This window comes from Leiobunum rupestre, chromosome 3 (assembly GCF_980474605.1).
Source record: "Leiobunum rupestre chromosome 3, qqLeiRupe1.1.hap1, whole genome shotgun sequence".
NCBI classification, from domain to species: Eukaryota; Metazoa; Arthropoda; class Arachnida; order Opiliones; family Sclerosomatidae; genus Leiobunum; species Leiobunum rupestre.
The window spans coordinates 41,211,693-41,229,290 of NC_143386.1; the positions used below are offsets into that span (position 1 = coordinate 41,211,693).

At 40.8% G+C, this 17,598-nt stretch overlaps 1 protein-coding gene across 7 annotated transcripts in view; it reads left to right on the forward strand.

The window, feature by feature from the left end:
• Positions 1-16,585, forward strand: part of LOC149951791 (cell adhesion molecule Dscam1-like) — a 228,817-nt gene extending 212,232 nt beyond the window's left edge. For 2 of the 7 annotated variants that reach the window (XM_090168209.1, XM_090168207.1), the window contains exons 3-33: positions 4,726-4,887; positions 4,956-5,105; positions 6,585-6,702; positions 6,773-6,948; positions 7,020-7,292; positions 7,352-7,759; positions 7,818-7,979; positions 8,039-8,329; positions 8,399-8,518; positions 8,597-8,773; positions 8,866-9,162; positions 9,223-9,351; positions 9,411-9,575; positions 9,640-9,710; positions 9,767-10,010; positions 10,075-10,221; positions 10,286-10,444; positions 10,507-10,646; positions 10,705-10,858; positions 10,918-11,032; positions 11,094-11,248; positions 11,709-11,729; positions 11,791-11,886; positions 12,621-12,809; positions 12,867-13,160; positions 13,216-13,380; positions 13,437-13,646; positions 13,795-13,966; positions 14,150-14,199; positions 14,976-15,162; positions 16,106-16,585. In XM_090168209.1, the coding sequence (XP_090024335.1) occupies positions 4,726-4,887; positions 4,956-5,105; positions 6,585-6,702; positions 6,773-6,948; positions 7,020-7,292; positions 7,352-7,759; positions 7,818-7,979; positions 8,039-8,329; positions 8,399-8,518; positions 8,597-8,773; positions 8,866-9,162; positions 9,223-9,351; positions 9,411-9,575; positions 9,640-9,710; positions 9,767-10,010; positions 10,075-10,221; positions 10,286-10,444; positions 10,507-10,646; positions 10,705-10,858; positions 10,918-11,032; positions 11,094-11,248; positions 11,709-11,729; positions 11,791-11,886; positions 12,621-12,809; positions 12,867-13,160; positions 13,216-13,380; positions 13,437-13,646; positions 13,795-13,966; positions 14,150-14,199; positions 14,976-15,162; positions 16,106-16,181 (5,273 nt within the window). In that variant the 3' untranslated portion in view covers positions 16,182-16,585. Of the gene's footprint in view, positions 1-4,725; positions 4,888-4,955; positions 5,106-6,584; positions 6,703-6,772; positions 6,949-7,019; positions 7,293-7,351; positions 7,760-7,817; positions 7,980-8,038; positions 8,330-8,398; positions 8,519-8,596; positions 8,774-8,865; positions 9,163-9,222; positions 9,352-9,410; positions 9,576-9,639; positions 9,711-9,766; positions 10,011-10,074; positions 10,222-10,285; positions 10,445-10,506; positions 10,647-10,704; positions 10,859-10,917; positions 11,033-11,093; positions 11,249-11,708; positions 11,730-11,790; positions 11,887-12,620; positions 12,810-12,866; positions 13,161-13,215; positions 13,381-13,436; positions 13,647-13,794; positions 13,986-14,149; positions 14,200-14,975; positions 15,163-16,105 lie in introns of those variants that run through there. The other 5 variants (XM_090168208.1, XM_090168210.1, XM_090168211.1 and 2 more) reach the window with 5 other exon arrangements.
• Positions 16,586-17,598: the final 1,013 nt, after the last annotated feature.

Genomic DNA, 17,598 nt, shown 5'->3' on the forward strand with positions numbered 1-17,598 from the left:
GTCGTGAAATCGTGTAAAAATAATATTTTTTGTCAAAGGCTTAGTTTACAACGTTCGTGGCATCTATGAGCAACAAACACAAGGGGAATGCAGCTAGCCTTTAAACACACTAACGCAGTGCTGTGTACAAATTTCATTGGACGAAGCTTTAGGCTGAACGTTTTACGGGCGTTGGGGAAGACATTTTCCCAATTTTCCCCTTCCGATGGCAGCAGGCGCTAAAGCGTCTAACCAATGAAAAGTGTACGCAAGAAAAGACTTTTGACGGGTTGCGTTCTCCTTGTGTGGGGTGCTGCCATCTTTAGAAGAATCTTTTTACATTTGACTCACGAAGAACTCTTCTCAAGAGAAGAATTCCTACTTAGAATTTGGACGCGACCCTGGCATTGAAACAACCGCCATGATATTAATTTCACGTCACAGATCACGAGGCAAAACCCGACACGATAATGCAAAATAAGCACTAGACCTATAGAGTGCCAGCAGCTTGAAGCCCTGCGCAGTGGCGTAGCTGATGGTCCGCAGGGCCCGCGGTGCGGGGGGCCTCGAGCTTCAGGGGGGCCCTCGAGCTTTGAGGGGGGCCCCCGATAACCATAAAAAATTAAAAAGGGGGGCCTCATAGATATTTTTGCGGGGGGGGCCTCCAAGTTCTCATCTACGCCACTGACCCTGCGACGTCACCAATGTTAAACGTCTATTGAGAAAAAACGGGAGTTTTCATGACAACCATTACGGAAGCTACGGCTGTGACGTCACTAACTTTTAAAAACGCATCAACTGCTAGCACTCTATACAACGATCACAAGCGAGACCCACGAATATTACAAATTCAATCGATATTTTATGTACTCTGTCCCACAGATTATTATTATTATTAATATTTCGATATTTAATTGTTACACTTAAGTTTATTTAAAAACAATTGCAATAAGAAGAAAGAAATAAGTGCAAAATTAAAATTTACAGTTTATTATCAAACTACAGCGACGCTGTTCGGACGCAAAAATAAGAGTCTATCGGAGCAAAATTTCCATCTTAAATTTATCGCTAAATCAGAATAACTTCGCGATTAAAATAAAAATGTTTCCGCCTTTGTAAGATCAAAGCGCGAAATATTTCGGCAGGTATGTTGTTTATAGGATGGGGGTTTGCAATCAACAGATATTGATCATTAATGTCTGACTTTGGTCCACGGCGCTTCGTTACAAATCGAGGCCATTTTACATACCAGGAATTTTTAGACGTCTAGCCAATACATTCCTAAAAATTTCGCGAAGTGAGAATGTTTAATTTGGGTAAAACTTTTCAGACAGAAAGGTGGTACGGCTTCAAAAACACCGGATAAATGCGAGCAAAGTTTGCCCGCTAGCCTCAAATGTTTTTGACTCTTCCATATATTGAAATTCGCGTATATAAAGTGTGTTTTCAGAGCTGAATTAGGAGCGCGATTACCATACGTACTTTCCAAAGAAAACTCGCCAAATATTCTCCCTGAACCCCGACAAGGTTCGTAAACAAAGAACAGTAGAACTAAACTCTCCCTTCTCCAAAACAAGGTCCAAATTGAGTTATTGAAATAGAGGTTAAGCAGAGGACTTTACAGATTCGTCAAAGAACCTTCAAAGTCCTAACGACCCGTTGAAACGTCTACAAGACTTTGCTTAACCTCCCAAATGCTGCAGTTTGAAATTAAGGAATCAAAGGGAATACTGAGTTGTTGAAATAAGTAGCAAAGTAAGATTGAGGTTAAGAAACCGATGTTAAAACCGATAACGTCTGCGCCCTTCAAAGGCCTAACGAAGCAATCTTAAGTTTCCATTAAAACCTCTACAAGACTTGGCTTAACCTCCCAAATCGATAGTTTGAAATTAAGGAATCAAAGAGAATACTGAGATGTTGAAATAAGTACCAAAATAAGATCGAGGTTAAGAAACTGACGTTACAACCGATAACGTCTACGCCCTTCAAAGGCCTACCGAAACAATCTTATGTTTCCATTAAAACGTCTACAAGATTTTGGTTAACTTCCCAAATTCTGTAGTTTGTAATTACGGAAGTAATCCAATGGAATACTGAGATGATAAAATAAGTACCCCTATTAGCATATTTATTCCGAATATATTTCGTCTGAACTGTTTTTATCGGCGATACCTCCTCAAAATCAGTTAATTCCAGTAAACCGCGAAAGCAATTAGCCATCAATAGCGAAGGAAACCAAACTGTCAAAACAAGAAGACGTAGAAATTCATTAATTCTATCCCACAAAACAAAAATATAGCCAAGCCAAAAGCGGTTCCGAGATAATTTAATTGATATTCGGCTTCCAAAATAAAAGCGAACTAAAGGAATTTACCTGAAAAGAAAACCCTGCCCAGATTGCGAAGAAGATGCAGAGGCAAGATACGCTAGTGAAGCAAAAACATTTTAAAAATCCCCAGAGTTTAGAATTCCGGCGGACCGAACTAATGGCTGTTTACTTTGTACTTCGAAAGAGAGAACAGTGGCCCGGGGTCCAGCCCTGTTAATTGATATTCCACTTATTTTTGGACGTTGAATAGCCGTGATTCCGTGAAAAGGAGAAAATTAAATCGCTGGTAATTCCATTCCTGCGGGGATTTTAAAACAATAAGAAATCGCCGGAGACAGACTGACAAAGAACCACCCGCGTTCTCTTCAATTACTACCTTACCTTGTAACGACGCCTATTATTTCAACCGGTATTTTCAACTAATAAGTGTAGCGGGTTTCTTAAAAGGGTAAGCTTAAAATCATTAAGGAAGGTAAAGTAACGAGAGGGCGGCGGTGCTCGAGCTAGGTGTCGGGTACGGTTTGAGCGGATGCCGACGGTACGCGTCGTCAACAAATTGCGGAATGGTTCAACCCTCTCTCAGCGTGGTGACAATGTAGGGCAACGGTATCGACGTCCTCTCCTCCGCCGCTTATCCCCCCTCGCCTTCGCCGCGAATATTAATTCTCCCCGGGGCCAGTTTGATAATGAATTTTCCGTTATACAGTCTCTCTCTGGCGGGTAGCCGAACCGAGGCTTAGCGGAGACGCGAAACTTTCGGCGCGGTCGAAGGAAAAGTTTGGCGGAGGAATCGTAATTAATAACTCGTTATCGGGCGAGGACAAGCGCCCGTTCTCTTTTACTAATTTTAGGACCCACTCGCGCCCCCTTTCGTTTGGTTTTAGCATCTTTGGCACGAGGCGAGAATAGAAAAGCCTGGTCGGGACCGGACAGAAGTTGGAGCGCCGTGAACCTTTTGTTTCCGACATCATTTTATGGGTTTTAATGTTCGCCGTACGAGCTCAAAAAGAAAATATTACTTTCAAGTTCCGTCTAGAAATGTCTCTTCATTATTGTACCGTCTTCGCCCCCCCCCCCCCCGCACCCCTGACGAAAACTCATTTGATTTATGGCCTACACTCGTTAATGTAGTTCCCCCCTCTTCATCCTATATATATTTTGGGCAGCGTAATACTCTGGAGACGTATTAAGATAGGCAGACTGCACCCTCGTGGGAACGTTGGAGATGATATAAGTGTATAGATTGTGATTGATTGATACGCCAATGGCCGGCAATATTTTGATTTATGCCCCCTTATTAGTCGAGCTATTTCTACTCGCTTCCGTGATGAAACGCCGTGACTATTGTTGTTGTAGTGGTTTGCCGGAAAAATCATGGAAATTGAGTTGCTTAACGAGAATTCCGTATGATGTATAAAGTGCTTTTTTCGAACTAAGACCAAAATTACTTGGATACGAATGAATTCCCACTGCCCAACTTAGGGTCCCTTTTACATCAAGAAGCGAAACTCGCGGGATTAAGTATTAGGTCTAACCCGAAGGGGTAGTCACTCGTAAAATCTTTGTACATCACCTGATTTTCGAAAAACATTCGGTGATTTCCACTAGTTTCTCAGTGATTTCCACTGATTTTTCACAATTTATCTGTGATTGAATTTCAGTGATTTTCTGCTACTGGTTTAGCTTCAGCAGAATTAGATTAATATAATTCTGGCTTCAGTTATAAATTTTAACAAGGAAATGTAATAAGAAAAATTAAAAAGGATAAAATATTTATAAGTGTATCTAGAAATAAATTGAATTGAGATTAAACTTTTATGAATTAATTAATTAATATTAATAAACATCCATTGCACACGGTCCCTTTTAAATCTGGGAAGATTTATATCGTGTTTTCACGGATACCTTATTTTAAAGGGGCAGCCCTAATATAGCTTTCTCTACGGCAATTTGAAGGTCAGGTTCGCCATATTCTTGAAGGTGTTATACGATTTATTTATTCAATGGCAATATTTATAAATTCAAAATATTTATCTAATATTATACCAAAAAATAACGAGTATAAACCTTAGACTAAGCAAAGGTGAAACCTTTCTTAGTCTTTGTATGAACATGGTTATCTTGTCCTTGAGAAGGGTGACCTCAACCATCAAAAAAACGATATTTAGGATCGCAAAGGTCACCGCTGCTCTAAAATATTCTTAGTTAGGTTCCTCGTATCATTTAGTTTTTCTTTCTAAATTTCCAAAAGGATCTCTTAGCTTACCAATAATCAATAGACTAAATGGAATTCGATAAATGAGAGATCAGAAGTTATTTTTAGACGAAACGCGGCTCATTTTAAGTTAAATAGATGCGTAAGATTATATCCAATGTACCAAAATGGATCCTAACTGATTGCGTTTTCCTTAATGCAGTTGTTCAACAGAAATACGAAGTTCAAGTCTACGATGAGTTCGTCATTCGAGGTAACACCGCGGTGCTCAGGTGCTTTTTGCCCGCTTACGTCAGAGAGCACGTCGTCGTCACGTCCTGGGAAGGAGAAGACGGGGACACTATCACATCCGACATCGCGACCGGTAATTGACCTCATTGCCAGTAATTCGCGTCATAATGATCAAGCTAATTCCCCGTCATAAATCGCCAGGCGGTAGATATAGCGTCCTGTCCAATGGAGAGCTTCATATAAGAAACGTCATGAATCGTGACGGATTCAAAACGTACCGTTGCCAAACCAAGGACCTTCTGAGCGGAGAGACGCAACTTAGCTCTTCCTCGGGCCGGCTTTTAATTACAGGTATTTGATACTCAATTTGAAATAATATACACCTCAGGAATGGAAAATGTAGCTCCATCTAGTCGAAATTGTTGGTCTCCAAAGGCAGGCAGAAGTTGGACTTAGACGAATAAATTACTGGACCCGAATCTAGTTTGCGCGCTTTTTTAGAGCAGCGCCATTTGTATCGCCCAGATTTTCGGGTAAATATTAGACACGTGCGCGAAAAGAGCCTACGACGTTAGGCCTAATATCTTTACCTCGTCATCTAACGTTTTTACGCACGTGGGTCGTGGGTGGAAACGTTTCGCGATTACCTCGGAAGGAGCGCTGGCGGGTGATTTAATTTGAAGAACGGACGTTTTTGCTTATGATTCGGGTTCAATAGTTTATTCGTCCAAGGGCTGAGTGCCATATTTCTGCTATTCATTACTGGAAGTTCGTAAGTCAACTAACAAGGAGACTACCCGAGGTGTTACACACCGAATTTGTTCAAACTCGGGGGATTGGTTAACCTTCATGTAACTTGAAAAATCCTGAAGGGATTTTATTCAATGGGCAACGGTTTTGCCATGGCAACGAAAAATGTTTTTGACAACATAAAATAACATGGGATTTTGACCGATTTCCCTGTTAAAAAAATTAAAAAATTGATAAAAATGTGACCAATTTTGATTTTTTTCGTAAATTTTTATCAATTTTTATGACTCGTGTACTATTTATAGTAAACGAGTCATTATAGGCTGGTGTCGTCCATGCGCTCTGTCAATCTACCAAGCGTGAGTTCAAATCTCGCTTCCGCATATATTTTAGATAAATTTTTTTCTGTTAATTTTATTTTCAGTTTGAACATTTTATCTGCTTTTTATATCAAATAATTTATATTACTGAAATTCCTCGAATTAATTATCTTATCATTTTAATTCATTTTGGGCTCCCAACGCCATCTCGTTACAAAAAAAAATAACCAAGAATTTTGGAATTGCTGTATTTTTCAATTATAATTATTTATAATAGTATTTAATTTCCAAAAATATTAAAAATATTAAATTACACTCTTTAAACTAAAATAACTACTAACAATAAACAATCTGAGAAAACACACGGGTACACGATTCATATTACAAAAACATATTTTTGTTTCCTTGTTTTTTTTAATTTTGGTATTTTAATTTATTTTCAATTTTTTTAAATGTTTCACAGGGGACCCTTGGAATCGGTCAAAATCCCATGTTATTTTCAATGGGAAAATTTCCATTTTAAGTTGTCAAAAACATTTGTCGTTGCCATGGCAAAACCGTTGCCCATTGAATAAAATCCCTTTAGGATTTTTCAAGTTACATGAAGGTCTACCAAACCCCCGAGTTTGAACCAAATCGGTGTGTTACACCTCGGGTCGTCTCCTTGTAAGTGTCGAGGCTACTAAGATTCTAGTTTCCTGGTTGTATATTCTTTGACATAAGAAGTCAATTTTATTTTTCAACAAATTCGTTATTAAAGATCCTCAGGGTAGCCACCCTCCGAGATTATCCGAAACTAGAAGTAACGTTCACGCCGAGGAAGGCAAAACAGCCGAATTAACATGCGTCGCCCAAGCGTACCCGCTCCCTAAATATAGGTTCGTATGAGGCCCTCATGGAGCCAAAACGGTATTTAATCATAATAATTTAACGATGTCCTTTTTGTAGATGGTTCAAGAAAATTGGCGGAATACTGTCACCGGTTGAAAGTCGACCAGGAGTTGTTTTATTAAGTGGTTCTTTGTATTTCATACACGTTACGGTGGCAGAGAGTGGGAGTTACGTATGTTTAGTTCAGAATTCCGCCGGTGAAGCCCGAATGGAAAGTACTTTAACAGTTACTGGTAAGGCTCAAGTGCTTTGAAAATGTTGAATGTCATGTTTGTGTATTCGATATTTTTAACTCTTCTCATAGCGCACTTGGCAGTACAAGTAGGTCCGCAGCGCTCTCTAGTGGACGTCAGCAGACCGCTGACCATAACCTGCAACGTAACCGGTTACCCCGTTGACCGTTTATTCTGGGTGAAGAATCAAAGACCGTTGGTCAGTACGACGGGCAGGATGCGGTTATTGTCCTCCCACGTCTTGCATATTAGCAACGTTCACAGGGATGACCGAGGGGTTTATCAATGCTACGCTACAAACGCTCACGACTCCGCTCAAGCAGCTACGGAATTAGCTTTAGGAGGTAATTGTAAGAGGCTACTTGTCTAAATATCGTAATGATAACGCGCAATATTAATACAGAAACAACGCCCGAGTTGCTACAAGTATTCAAAGAAGTGATCCAACGACCAGGGCCTAGTTTATCTCTTCAATGTGTCGCGTCGGGGGTTCCTTTACCGCAAGTGACTTGGACAATAGACTCACGTCCAGTTCCGGACAATGACCGGATACGGGTAGGTGATTTTGTCAACCGAAAAGGTGACGTCGTCAGTCACGTCAACGTCAGCAGCGTACGGGTCGAAGATGGTGGTTTGTACGCCTGTTCTGCCAAAAGCGAAGTGGGCGAGGCTCGACACTCGGCTAGTGTCAACGTCTACGGCGCCCCGGTCATTAGGCCCATGTCCGATATATCGGCGGTGGCTGGAGAACACGCCATCATACGATGCAGAGTGGCGGGATATCCCATCGCCGACATCAAGTGGCAAAAGGGTAAGTTTGCTAGTGTAGTTGTGGGTGAAAATAAACCTAAGCAAAATATTTGATTTAGATGGTCGTACTATGCCAACTAATAGAAGACAACGCGTATTCAATAACGGTACATTGGAAATCTCCACGGTACAGAAATCAGAGGATGAAGGTACTTATACTTGTTCCGCCAGGGGAAAGGACGGAAGCACGGCTGAAGGAGCGGTCAAAGTGGTAGTTAAAGGTAAGCCATTGATACTCGGAAATGATTTAAAACGAATGTAATGAAACGCGTTTTTCTAGAGAAGCCCGTAGTCCTTCCCGTAACTATACCAAAAGATATCCAACAAGGAATGAAAGTCAGACTAATATGCCAAGTCGCGAAGGGGGATCGGCCATTCGAAATATCTTGGAGGAAAAACGGCCTGCCTATCGATCACACGCTCGACCATCAATTGATCATCAAACACCTGGAGGACGACGTCGCGTCTTTGACTATCGAAAGCGCCAGTCCTAAGAATAATGGAGAGTACACTTGCTTGGTCAAGAACGACGTCACAGTTGTGACGTCATCGGAAAAACTAACCGTATTAGGTAATCCCAGTTTACCGAAACCCTTTCGCTCACCAAGAAACACGAGCTTAATGTAACGACTTAATACAGTCCCGCCCAAATGGAGAATCGAACCGAGAGATACCGCCGTGGTCATAGGACAAAGCACAATGTTAGATTGCCAAGCCGAGGGTTATCCTTTACCTCAAATAAGATGGGAGAAATCGAAAGGTATAGCCAGTCCATTAAACAACTAGCCTTTGATAAACGAAATTCTCTTAACATACGCTACAACAATTCCTTTGGCAGAGAAATCAGCGACAAACTTATACAGACCAGTAACGACCAACTACCACTACCAGATCTTCGAGAACGGTTCATTAGCCATTCAGGACGTTCGACGCGAAGACGCCGGGTTCTACCTTTGCCAGGCTAACAATGGCATTGGACCGGGATTAAGCACCGTCATCGCTCTTAGCGCTCATGGTAAGAAGCGGAGATCGTTTAAACGGTCGACGACAACGCTCTATAACATCATCATAATAATAATAATAAAAACCTTGCCATTTTAACGGCAGCGGCCCCGAAATTCGAGACCAAATTCAGAACACAAATGGTGCGGAAAGCGGATTCCGTACCATTGATGTGCCAAGTATCGGGCGATGCCCCCATTTCCATTACGTGGCTCAGAGACAAGCAGCCCTTCGACCCGGATATCGACCCGCGCTACCAAATTAAAGTATCCGAAAGAATCAACGGGGCCAAGGAAGAACTGCTATTGTCGTCCGTCGGTCGAACAGACTCGGCCCTCTTTACGTGCGTCGCCAACAATGATTACGGAACCGACGACACCAATATACAGTTGATTGTGCAAGGTACGTGTGGATTATTATTTATTTGGGTTAATAACGTGACCGTTCTAATTTTAATTTCAGAGCCACCGGATCCCCCTCGCGAGGTAAAAATAACGGGCACTAGTTCCAGGTTTGTTCGGGTGTCGTGGGAGCCACCATTCAGCGGGAACAGTTTGATATCTAATTACATAATTAGATACCGCGAAACCGGTTAGTATATTTCGGAACCAAGTCGATGATGATTGATTCAGTCACACTCTTCTATTCAGGTAAAGGTTCGGAGTTGCATAACGCCACGATACCCCCGACGGAAACCACATCTGAAATTGGTAATTTGAGACCCGCTACTACTTATGAGTTGTATCTTTTGGCAAGCAACCCTATTGGTATCGGTGCCTCGAGTGCTCCGTTAGTTATAACCACGGACGAAGAAGGTAACTATTTTTACAATAACGAATAATACGACCAAGTTTAAACAAATTTCATTTGGTAATTTAGTACCAGAAGCACCACCAGAATCTATAACGGTTGAAGCGACGGGTTCTAAATCTCTCAAAGTTAAATTTAGCGTAAGTATAACGTCCTAATATATTGAATGGGTTATATAACGTTCTATTTTTCGCAGCCCCCACCGAAACGATACCAGAATGGTCCCCTTAGAGGCTACTACGTGGGCTACTTGGAGAAAAACGCCAGCGACCAATTTCAGTATAAAACCGTGGATGTAACTGGTCCGGTTGATAACTACGTGGAAGCGGAACTAAGGGGTTTGAAGAAATACACAACTTACAACGTCGTTGTACAGGCCTTCAACAACCAAGGAGCCGGACCCAGATCCGACGCCGTTAGTGGAAGCACTTGGGAAGATGGTACGATAAACCGCGCAACTTTGACATCAATGTAGAAATAATGACGACGAATTTTTACCTAAAGTACCGAGTCAACCACCGAGGGAGGTGAGTTGCGTTCCACTGTCATCTACGAGCGTTGAGGTTAGTTGGAAATCACCGCATATAGACACCATTCACGGTGTGCTCCAGGGGTATAAAGTCCTGTTCAAGTCATCCGAATCGTGGAGTGGTAAGTCAAGAAGTAATCAACTGTTCCGAATACGAACAAATTTACGGAATTGGATTACTTACAGCATTCGATGAACAAGAAATAGTCGTTAAATCTCGCTCGAATCAAATCCCACTGGAAGGTTTGGAAAAATTCAACAATTACAGTATCTCGGTCTTGGCCTTTACCAAACGTGGCGAAGGTGTCAGTAGCGACATCATATACTGTCGCACGATGGAAGACGGTTAGTTACGACGGAAGAAAAATCACAAAAAGTTAGTAATGGATTTACGAATATACTTTCAGTGCCTCAACCACCGGCGGACATCAAGGCGATGCCATCCCAACCAGACGCAATCCTCGTAAGTTGGAAACAACCGGCAAAACCAAACGGAATCATTTCGCAATACACGTTGTATCAACGAAAGTTTGTCGATGGAAATCAGGTATGCTAAACTTCTCATTTCTCGAGTATAATCGTAAAATTAATTCATTCTGGTACAGGACCTCAAAAAGCACGTAGTTCCGTCGAATGCCCAACACTTCGAAGCGACATCTCTGGAAACCAAAAAGAGGTACGAGTTCTGGTTGACCGCGTCCACGGTTATGGGTGAGAGTGAACCAACTCGAGTACTGTCCCAAATGACGTCCGAAACAGGTACTCGTGTAACCTTCCCAGCGACTATTTCAGATCTAAACCCAAATACTTCTCCTCAGTACAAGCTCGGATCGCTTCATTCTCGGAAACAAAGATCGTGGTCAGAAGCGGGGAGTTGTTCCTACCCTGCATGGCAGTCGGCATACCCAAACCGGAGACGAAATGGCTGCTTAAGTACGTCCTCGAGTGTTTAATTGCGAAGACACTAATGCGGACGAAATTATTTTACCGGCAGTTCGTTAATCATAGTAGAAAGAGCCCGAACAGAGATATCCAAGAACGGGACGATAATCGTGACTGATGTTCTGTCGGAAGACGCTGGTAACTACACCTGCCGGGTGCAAAATAAGCACGGAGCTGATGAAATTGTTTACAGCGTTATCGTCAAAGGTACGTCTTTTAAACTAATAGCGTTTTCCATTTGATTGCTTGAGGTTCGCTCCGAATATGTCTCTAACGTCATCGATCTCGGCTCAATCGACTATAGTAAAACCGCAAATTGAACATTCCATTACCATATTCTCGCGCTTTGTGGTTTTTCGTCTGCTAGTAATTTGAATTTTCGCGTCTTGGTCTGCCATTTTTACAAAAATATTTAAAAGGAACACGCCAAAATTTGCTCCGATCTCGATCCGTTGATCTGTCGAAATCGGCAGATTGGTTTTGAGCGATCTCGGAGCACCCGAGAGCGGGAAATGGAACACGCGAAACTTGATCGGAGCAGATCCGAGCAACCAAATGGTATATAAAATGTTGATCAGAGTGACCTAGAGTGCTCGAGAGTAGTCAAAAAGAAAACGTTTTAAGATCAAAATGTACGCAATATTTCAAAATGAATGTTTCTTTTCAGCTAGGCAGGCTGGAGAAAAGGGTAAGAACGCATTTTAAGAATCTTGAGGGAAAGTTTCCGGTTAAATGTACCTATATTCCAGTCTTAGCTCCACCTGGGGCGATTTCGGTGGTGCGCTCGGCAACGAACCAGATGGAAGTTAAATGGAAAGCTCCGGCGAAAACGTCCAAACTGAAAGGTAAAAGCATATGTCACATAATTACTCAGAAGCATGCCACTGTACCTTTATTCCATTCAAAAATCTTCATTAACGGTTTGTTTCATCACGAACCAGTAAAAAGGTGGACTACGTTAGATTTTAATATAAGCCTATTTATTCATCCTAGTAATTTTGTTAGTCACACTATTGGCTACTAACATAAGCCAATGGAAAACCTCTAAATTGAGAAGGAATTTTTGTGTCGGAATTTTTATAAACTCGTTCGATTTGTGCGGATGAAGTTAAATAATGAGTAGTTTAGAAAAATAATAGACTCCAACCTGAATTTCAACTACTTTTTCCAATAAACCTGCTTCATTTATTTGAAAATGCAAATTTATTTTAGAATCTGAGTCTCCCAAAACTTCATTAATTTGCATATTCATTGTATTAACAGCACTTGGCAGTATATTGTAGTTAATTTTAGGTCCCAAGCCTTGGTTGTTCAAACCGGTTTGTTTACTAAAATAAAAGCCGTCGGTTTATCAGACGTAGAGCTAATTGTGCGACGGCATAATCGGCATTTGAGATTCGATGAAATATGACATCAAATATGACGTCAAACATTACGTGGGGTACGGATGACGCAATGTCTGTGAAACAAACCGTTAGTGAAGAAATAGAGCTATATAGTGGCATACTTATGAGTAATTATGTAATTATGTAAAGCTAGCTCACTGATCTGACCTCAAACGTTATAATTCTATGATAAGGATACATAATGCGCTACAGAAGAGACGATAAAAATAACTGGGACGAAATAACCATACCAGCCTCCGAAAATAGCTGTACATTGGAAAACCTTCAATGCGGAACTAAATACCATTTTTACATAACGGCTATTGGGAAATGGGGGGAAGGCGAGCCCAGCGAAACCATGTCAGCCAAAACCAATGGAAACGGTAAAAGCAGTTCTTACGAAGGTCATCCCAATCTAATCTTGGATTTTGTTCCTACAGCTCCAGCCGCGCCTAACTCGGACAACTTTATTGACACCAATTCAACCTTCGTGATACTGCACTTGCTCTCGTGGATAGACGGAGGATGCCCCATTAAATCCTTCATCCTACGCTATAAAAGAATGCAATTCAACGACTGGAGGATCGTGTCCAACAACCTTCTACCGCGACAGGACCAAGTAGTGATCACCGATCTTAAGCCCGGAACCTGGTACACTGTCCGGGTTACCGCCCATAATTCGGCAGGGTTTACAGCCAAAGAGTACGACGTGGCTACTTTGGACACGGATGGAGGTACTTTTCTTCATATAGAGCACTTAGCGGAGATACTGATCAATTTGGATCTTAGGTACGGTAGCACCCGTAACGCTAATGAACGTTCGATCGGAAATCACCTATCAGAACATATGGTACGACATCAACCTAGTCTTTCCTATCATCGCTGCTTTCGTGGCCTTAACTGTGGTAGTAGTGGTGGCCATTTTTGTTTGCTACAAGCGACGACAAGGCTTAGGTATGTCTTTAAGTCAAACTTGCCGAGGACGCGTAATTAAATACACGTTTCTTCAGAGGACTACGACAACCCACCCGAAAGAATGCGTACTAGTCACTTAACACAAACGGAACCAAACACGAAAAAGGGAGATCCAGTACCCAATCAAAACGTACGGGATGGTCCGTTGTACCATACGTGTGGACCCAAGCGACTATCAACGCATAATATACAGGACAAACTAAGCAATCAACCCATGGAACACAATCCACTGGATCAAACTATTTGTTGAGTATCTAGACCATTACTTAAGACCAAAGAGTCGATTATAGTCTTACCATCAAATTCGGTGATCAATCGCGAACGTAATTGCTGGCGTCACCGGATGGAATGGTTGGGCTAGAACTTTAACGACTAACAAGGCGTTCTACCTAGATTATGATGACGACATTACGCCGTACGCTACTTTTCGTCTACCAGGTTGCGAGTCGGACACCGAGAGTTCGTACAGCACCTCGAGGGAGCTGCAGACGTTCGGTTCGATCCCGTACAGACCGTCGTTGCAGGACGTCCCGGACAGCCCGCCACCACCACCTACACCGGCACAGTACGAGGTTCTCTTCCAAGTAGTCCAACATTTTTTCGTTCCTAATTAGTCCTCTCCAATAACTCCACCCCGAGTCTAACTTTTGAAGTTGGACTACGTTTTCTTTTGAGATTTTAGCGTTTTTTCAAAGTTTCAGTTTCGAAGTTTTCGCTATTCTTGATTTCGAATTCGCGTACATTTCAGCCCAGACGATCATCGAACCTCCGACACACCGTTTCATTTTCAAAAACAAGGTGAGTTGGGTGGGCGATGGCCTCGATTAAACCAAGAATTATCTATGTTAGAAGGATAAGAAACCAAGAGAAATAAAGCAGTCGGTGATTCCGTCAAGCACGAACCGGATTGCTTAACTGTTCCAAGATCTTTTAATCGAGAGGTCAGCACCCTACGCTATGACTGAAAATTGAAAGAAATCCGTAGTCTGCTTCTGGTAGAAAGGATAATATATTATTATGACCACTAGTCGAAATAATATAACTTAAGTAGGCTAATAAATAATCAGCTAGGCTAATCTACCAAAGCACCACCTTAGGCCTAAGTCATCAAGCGACTTCTAATGCCATTAATTCAGGTGGCAGGAAACTGTGATGCGCCACCTATTGACTGTTAAAAATTATTATATTAAAATATGTAATTTGGTTTAAATCAGGATATTATTAGAATTAATTAAGACAAATCAATTATATTTTACCCATGAAATATTTTTGTTTTATATATTTTTGGGTACCAGCATAGATGGCGCTAAAGAGCAATGGGATATTTTTCCCGAAACCGACTAACAAGTTGCATTTAAAAAAAGGGAGTACGCTGACATGTCCATAGTAGATGTTGGCTGCACTGCAGTTTCTTCTAGAGATAATAGAAACACGATGTCCCGTCTTAATCGCGAGGGAGTAGCTGTGTTTTTCTAAATTAGTTTTACGGCGCGTTTCTTATCCTTCATACATAGAGACTTCTTGATGAAACCTCAGTTGATAAGTTGAACTAATGCTATTCCGTATACCAACAGCAGAATATGAAGTCTACGAGGGAAAATCGAGAAACCTCAACAGGCCGAGCAACGAGCAAATACGGGAAATGACCAATAAAATGATAATGGCTGAACTAGAGAATCGACGAGCCAGCGTTAACATGCAACATCCAAGACGGTTACCTTATCAGTGGCTGGTCAAAATTGACTCCCCGTCCAAATCGAGGTTAGGTTAATTTTCGTTTAGGACATTTGGCTAGGATTGTTTTATGGTTATAATGAGCGGACTCCCCTATCTCTGCAAATATAATGAAGTGCAAGCTTAGTTTGTTTCTGATGGATGGAAAGCATTTACTTAAAGGGGGGAAAGTCTCGTTGCGACATCTAACAACCGCTAGTGGAAATAATATAATTTTATATCCAAAATTATGGTACTAGACTGAATAATTATCACTACTATGCGCAATCTATTGCATCTGAACATATTATTATATAATTTCATTTCTATTTAAATTAATACTATTAAAATTAATTAAGAAAACCAAATAATTATATTGGTACCATGAAATAATCATATTGGTACCATGAAATGATTATATTGGTACCCTGAACTAATTCTATTGGTACCCTGAACTAATTCTATTGGTACCCTGAACTAATTCTATTGGTACCCTGAACTAATTCTATTGGTACCCTGAACTAATTCTATTGGTACCCTGAACTAATTCTATTGGTACCCTGAACTAATTCTATTGGTACCCTGAACTAATTCTATTGGTACCCTGAAATAATTATATTGGTACCATGAAATGATTATATTAGTATCATGAAAAAATTATATTGGTACCATGAAATGATTATATTGGTACCATGAATTAATTATATTGGTACCCTGAAATAATTATATTGGTACCCTGAAATAATTATATTGGTACAATGAAATAATTATATTGGTACCATGAATTAATTATATTGGTACCATGAAATAATAAGTTTTAGATAATTTATTATACATAGTTCGTGGTAATAATGTAGATGGCGCCAAACGACATTCTCCCCCAGACCAAGACTGACGAACGAATGACGCAAAAAACCGAGAGTGCGCTGACCTTTCCATAAAAATATCCTAACTTAAAAAGACGAAACTAACGCAATTTGGTGTTTTGTAGATACGCGCAAGGTCTGAAAAGTGACGTTCAACTAACGGAGGACGACTACTTTCAACCGCTGGCTCATTTTAAGTGACAAGCGCTTTTGAACTGGTCTACGTGCCGACGAGTGCGGTTCCGAGAGGTTCAAGTACAAAAAAGTAGAATTTAAATAAAAAAAACCCGACTCAAAAGGAATAATGTACATAACAGGAAACAAAACAAAAGCCATTGACGTGCCTAAAATTAATACGTAACTTACGAAAATATTTCTACGATGAACTATATATATTTGCCTTATTAGAATACTAAAACAATGTTAACCGTAAAACTAGTCGTTCTACGCAACTCCGAGTGTAGAGTTGCAAGGAGCGGGTAGCTTTCACGAGTCATTCAGTTTTTACAGCAAATTCGTCAGATATTTTAAAACTCGAAATATTTACCGACATTGAAAAAAAATGTGATTTCCTTGCAACATTGTGTCAATATATTGGGTAACAAATGGGGTGTTTTTGCTAAAAATGATTAAAAAGAGTTTTAACTTAACTAATTGCGTTCTTTTGATTTCCCACTGTAAGCTCACTAAATTAACTAATTCTATTATGATTACGATTAGTCCAACCACAAGTAACATAATAGCATTAGTATGACACTGAACGTTTATGTAATCGGAAGATTTTTAACAGGAAATTCATCACGCCATATTCTATTCATTGGAAAAATTACTGTCAAGTTAGTCTTATGCCGATGAATACGAGTGAAAATGCGATTCAAATTCGAAATAACTTCGTATAAAAACGAAGCGAATGGTTATAATTGTCAATTTTATGTTCCGATTTAAAAGTTAATCATTACTTGGCCAATATTAAACGTTAATTTACTTTTGAAAGCTATCCAATTTTCATGTTGGGCGGGGACGTACCAGCTAGAAGGCTGCCATCAGAGTGGAATCTCGATAGTCGCACCATCTCATAGAAACCATTTAAACTAAATAAGTAAAATGGTCACGTGGAATAACATAAAACAGATCGTAGGCAACGTACTAAAAACTTTTTTTTATTTATCTGACATTATGTAGGGGTACGGGGGACCAAGGTTTGGTCACTGAGTTACTTGTTGTCCAACCGAATTAAAACGACAATACCAAATAATTATCTCATAAAAACTCTTTATTCAGCCGGTCGATTAATTAATACATAGACTTTAGAACTCCAAAAGTAGGTTAATCGTTGATCGGACCCCGGATTCGTAATAACCCGCGGTCTCACCAGCATGTTCTTTATATACCATCTGAAAGAGCCCACCGCCGCTGACCGTTGAACCCCAGATAAGCCGCCCACCACCGGACTGGTGGCGCCACCTCTCCACTCCAGAATGTACTGTAAACGTAAACAAACCCACCGAGGCTTCCCGATACGGCTCCCCGTTAAAATTATATTAAGTTATTTAAACAGCTTTAGGAAAATCATAACAAGTTTGCAAGCCAAAATATATGTATCCGTGGCTCTGTGGTA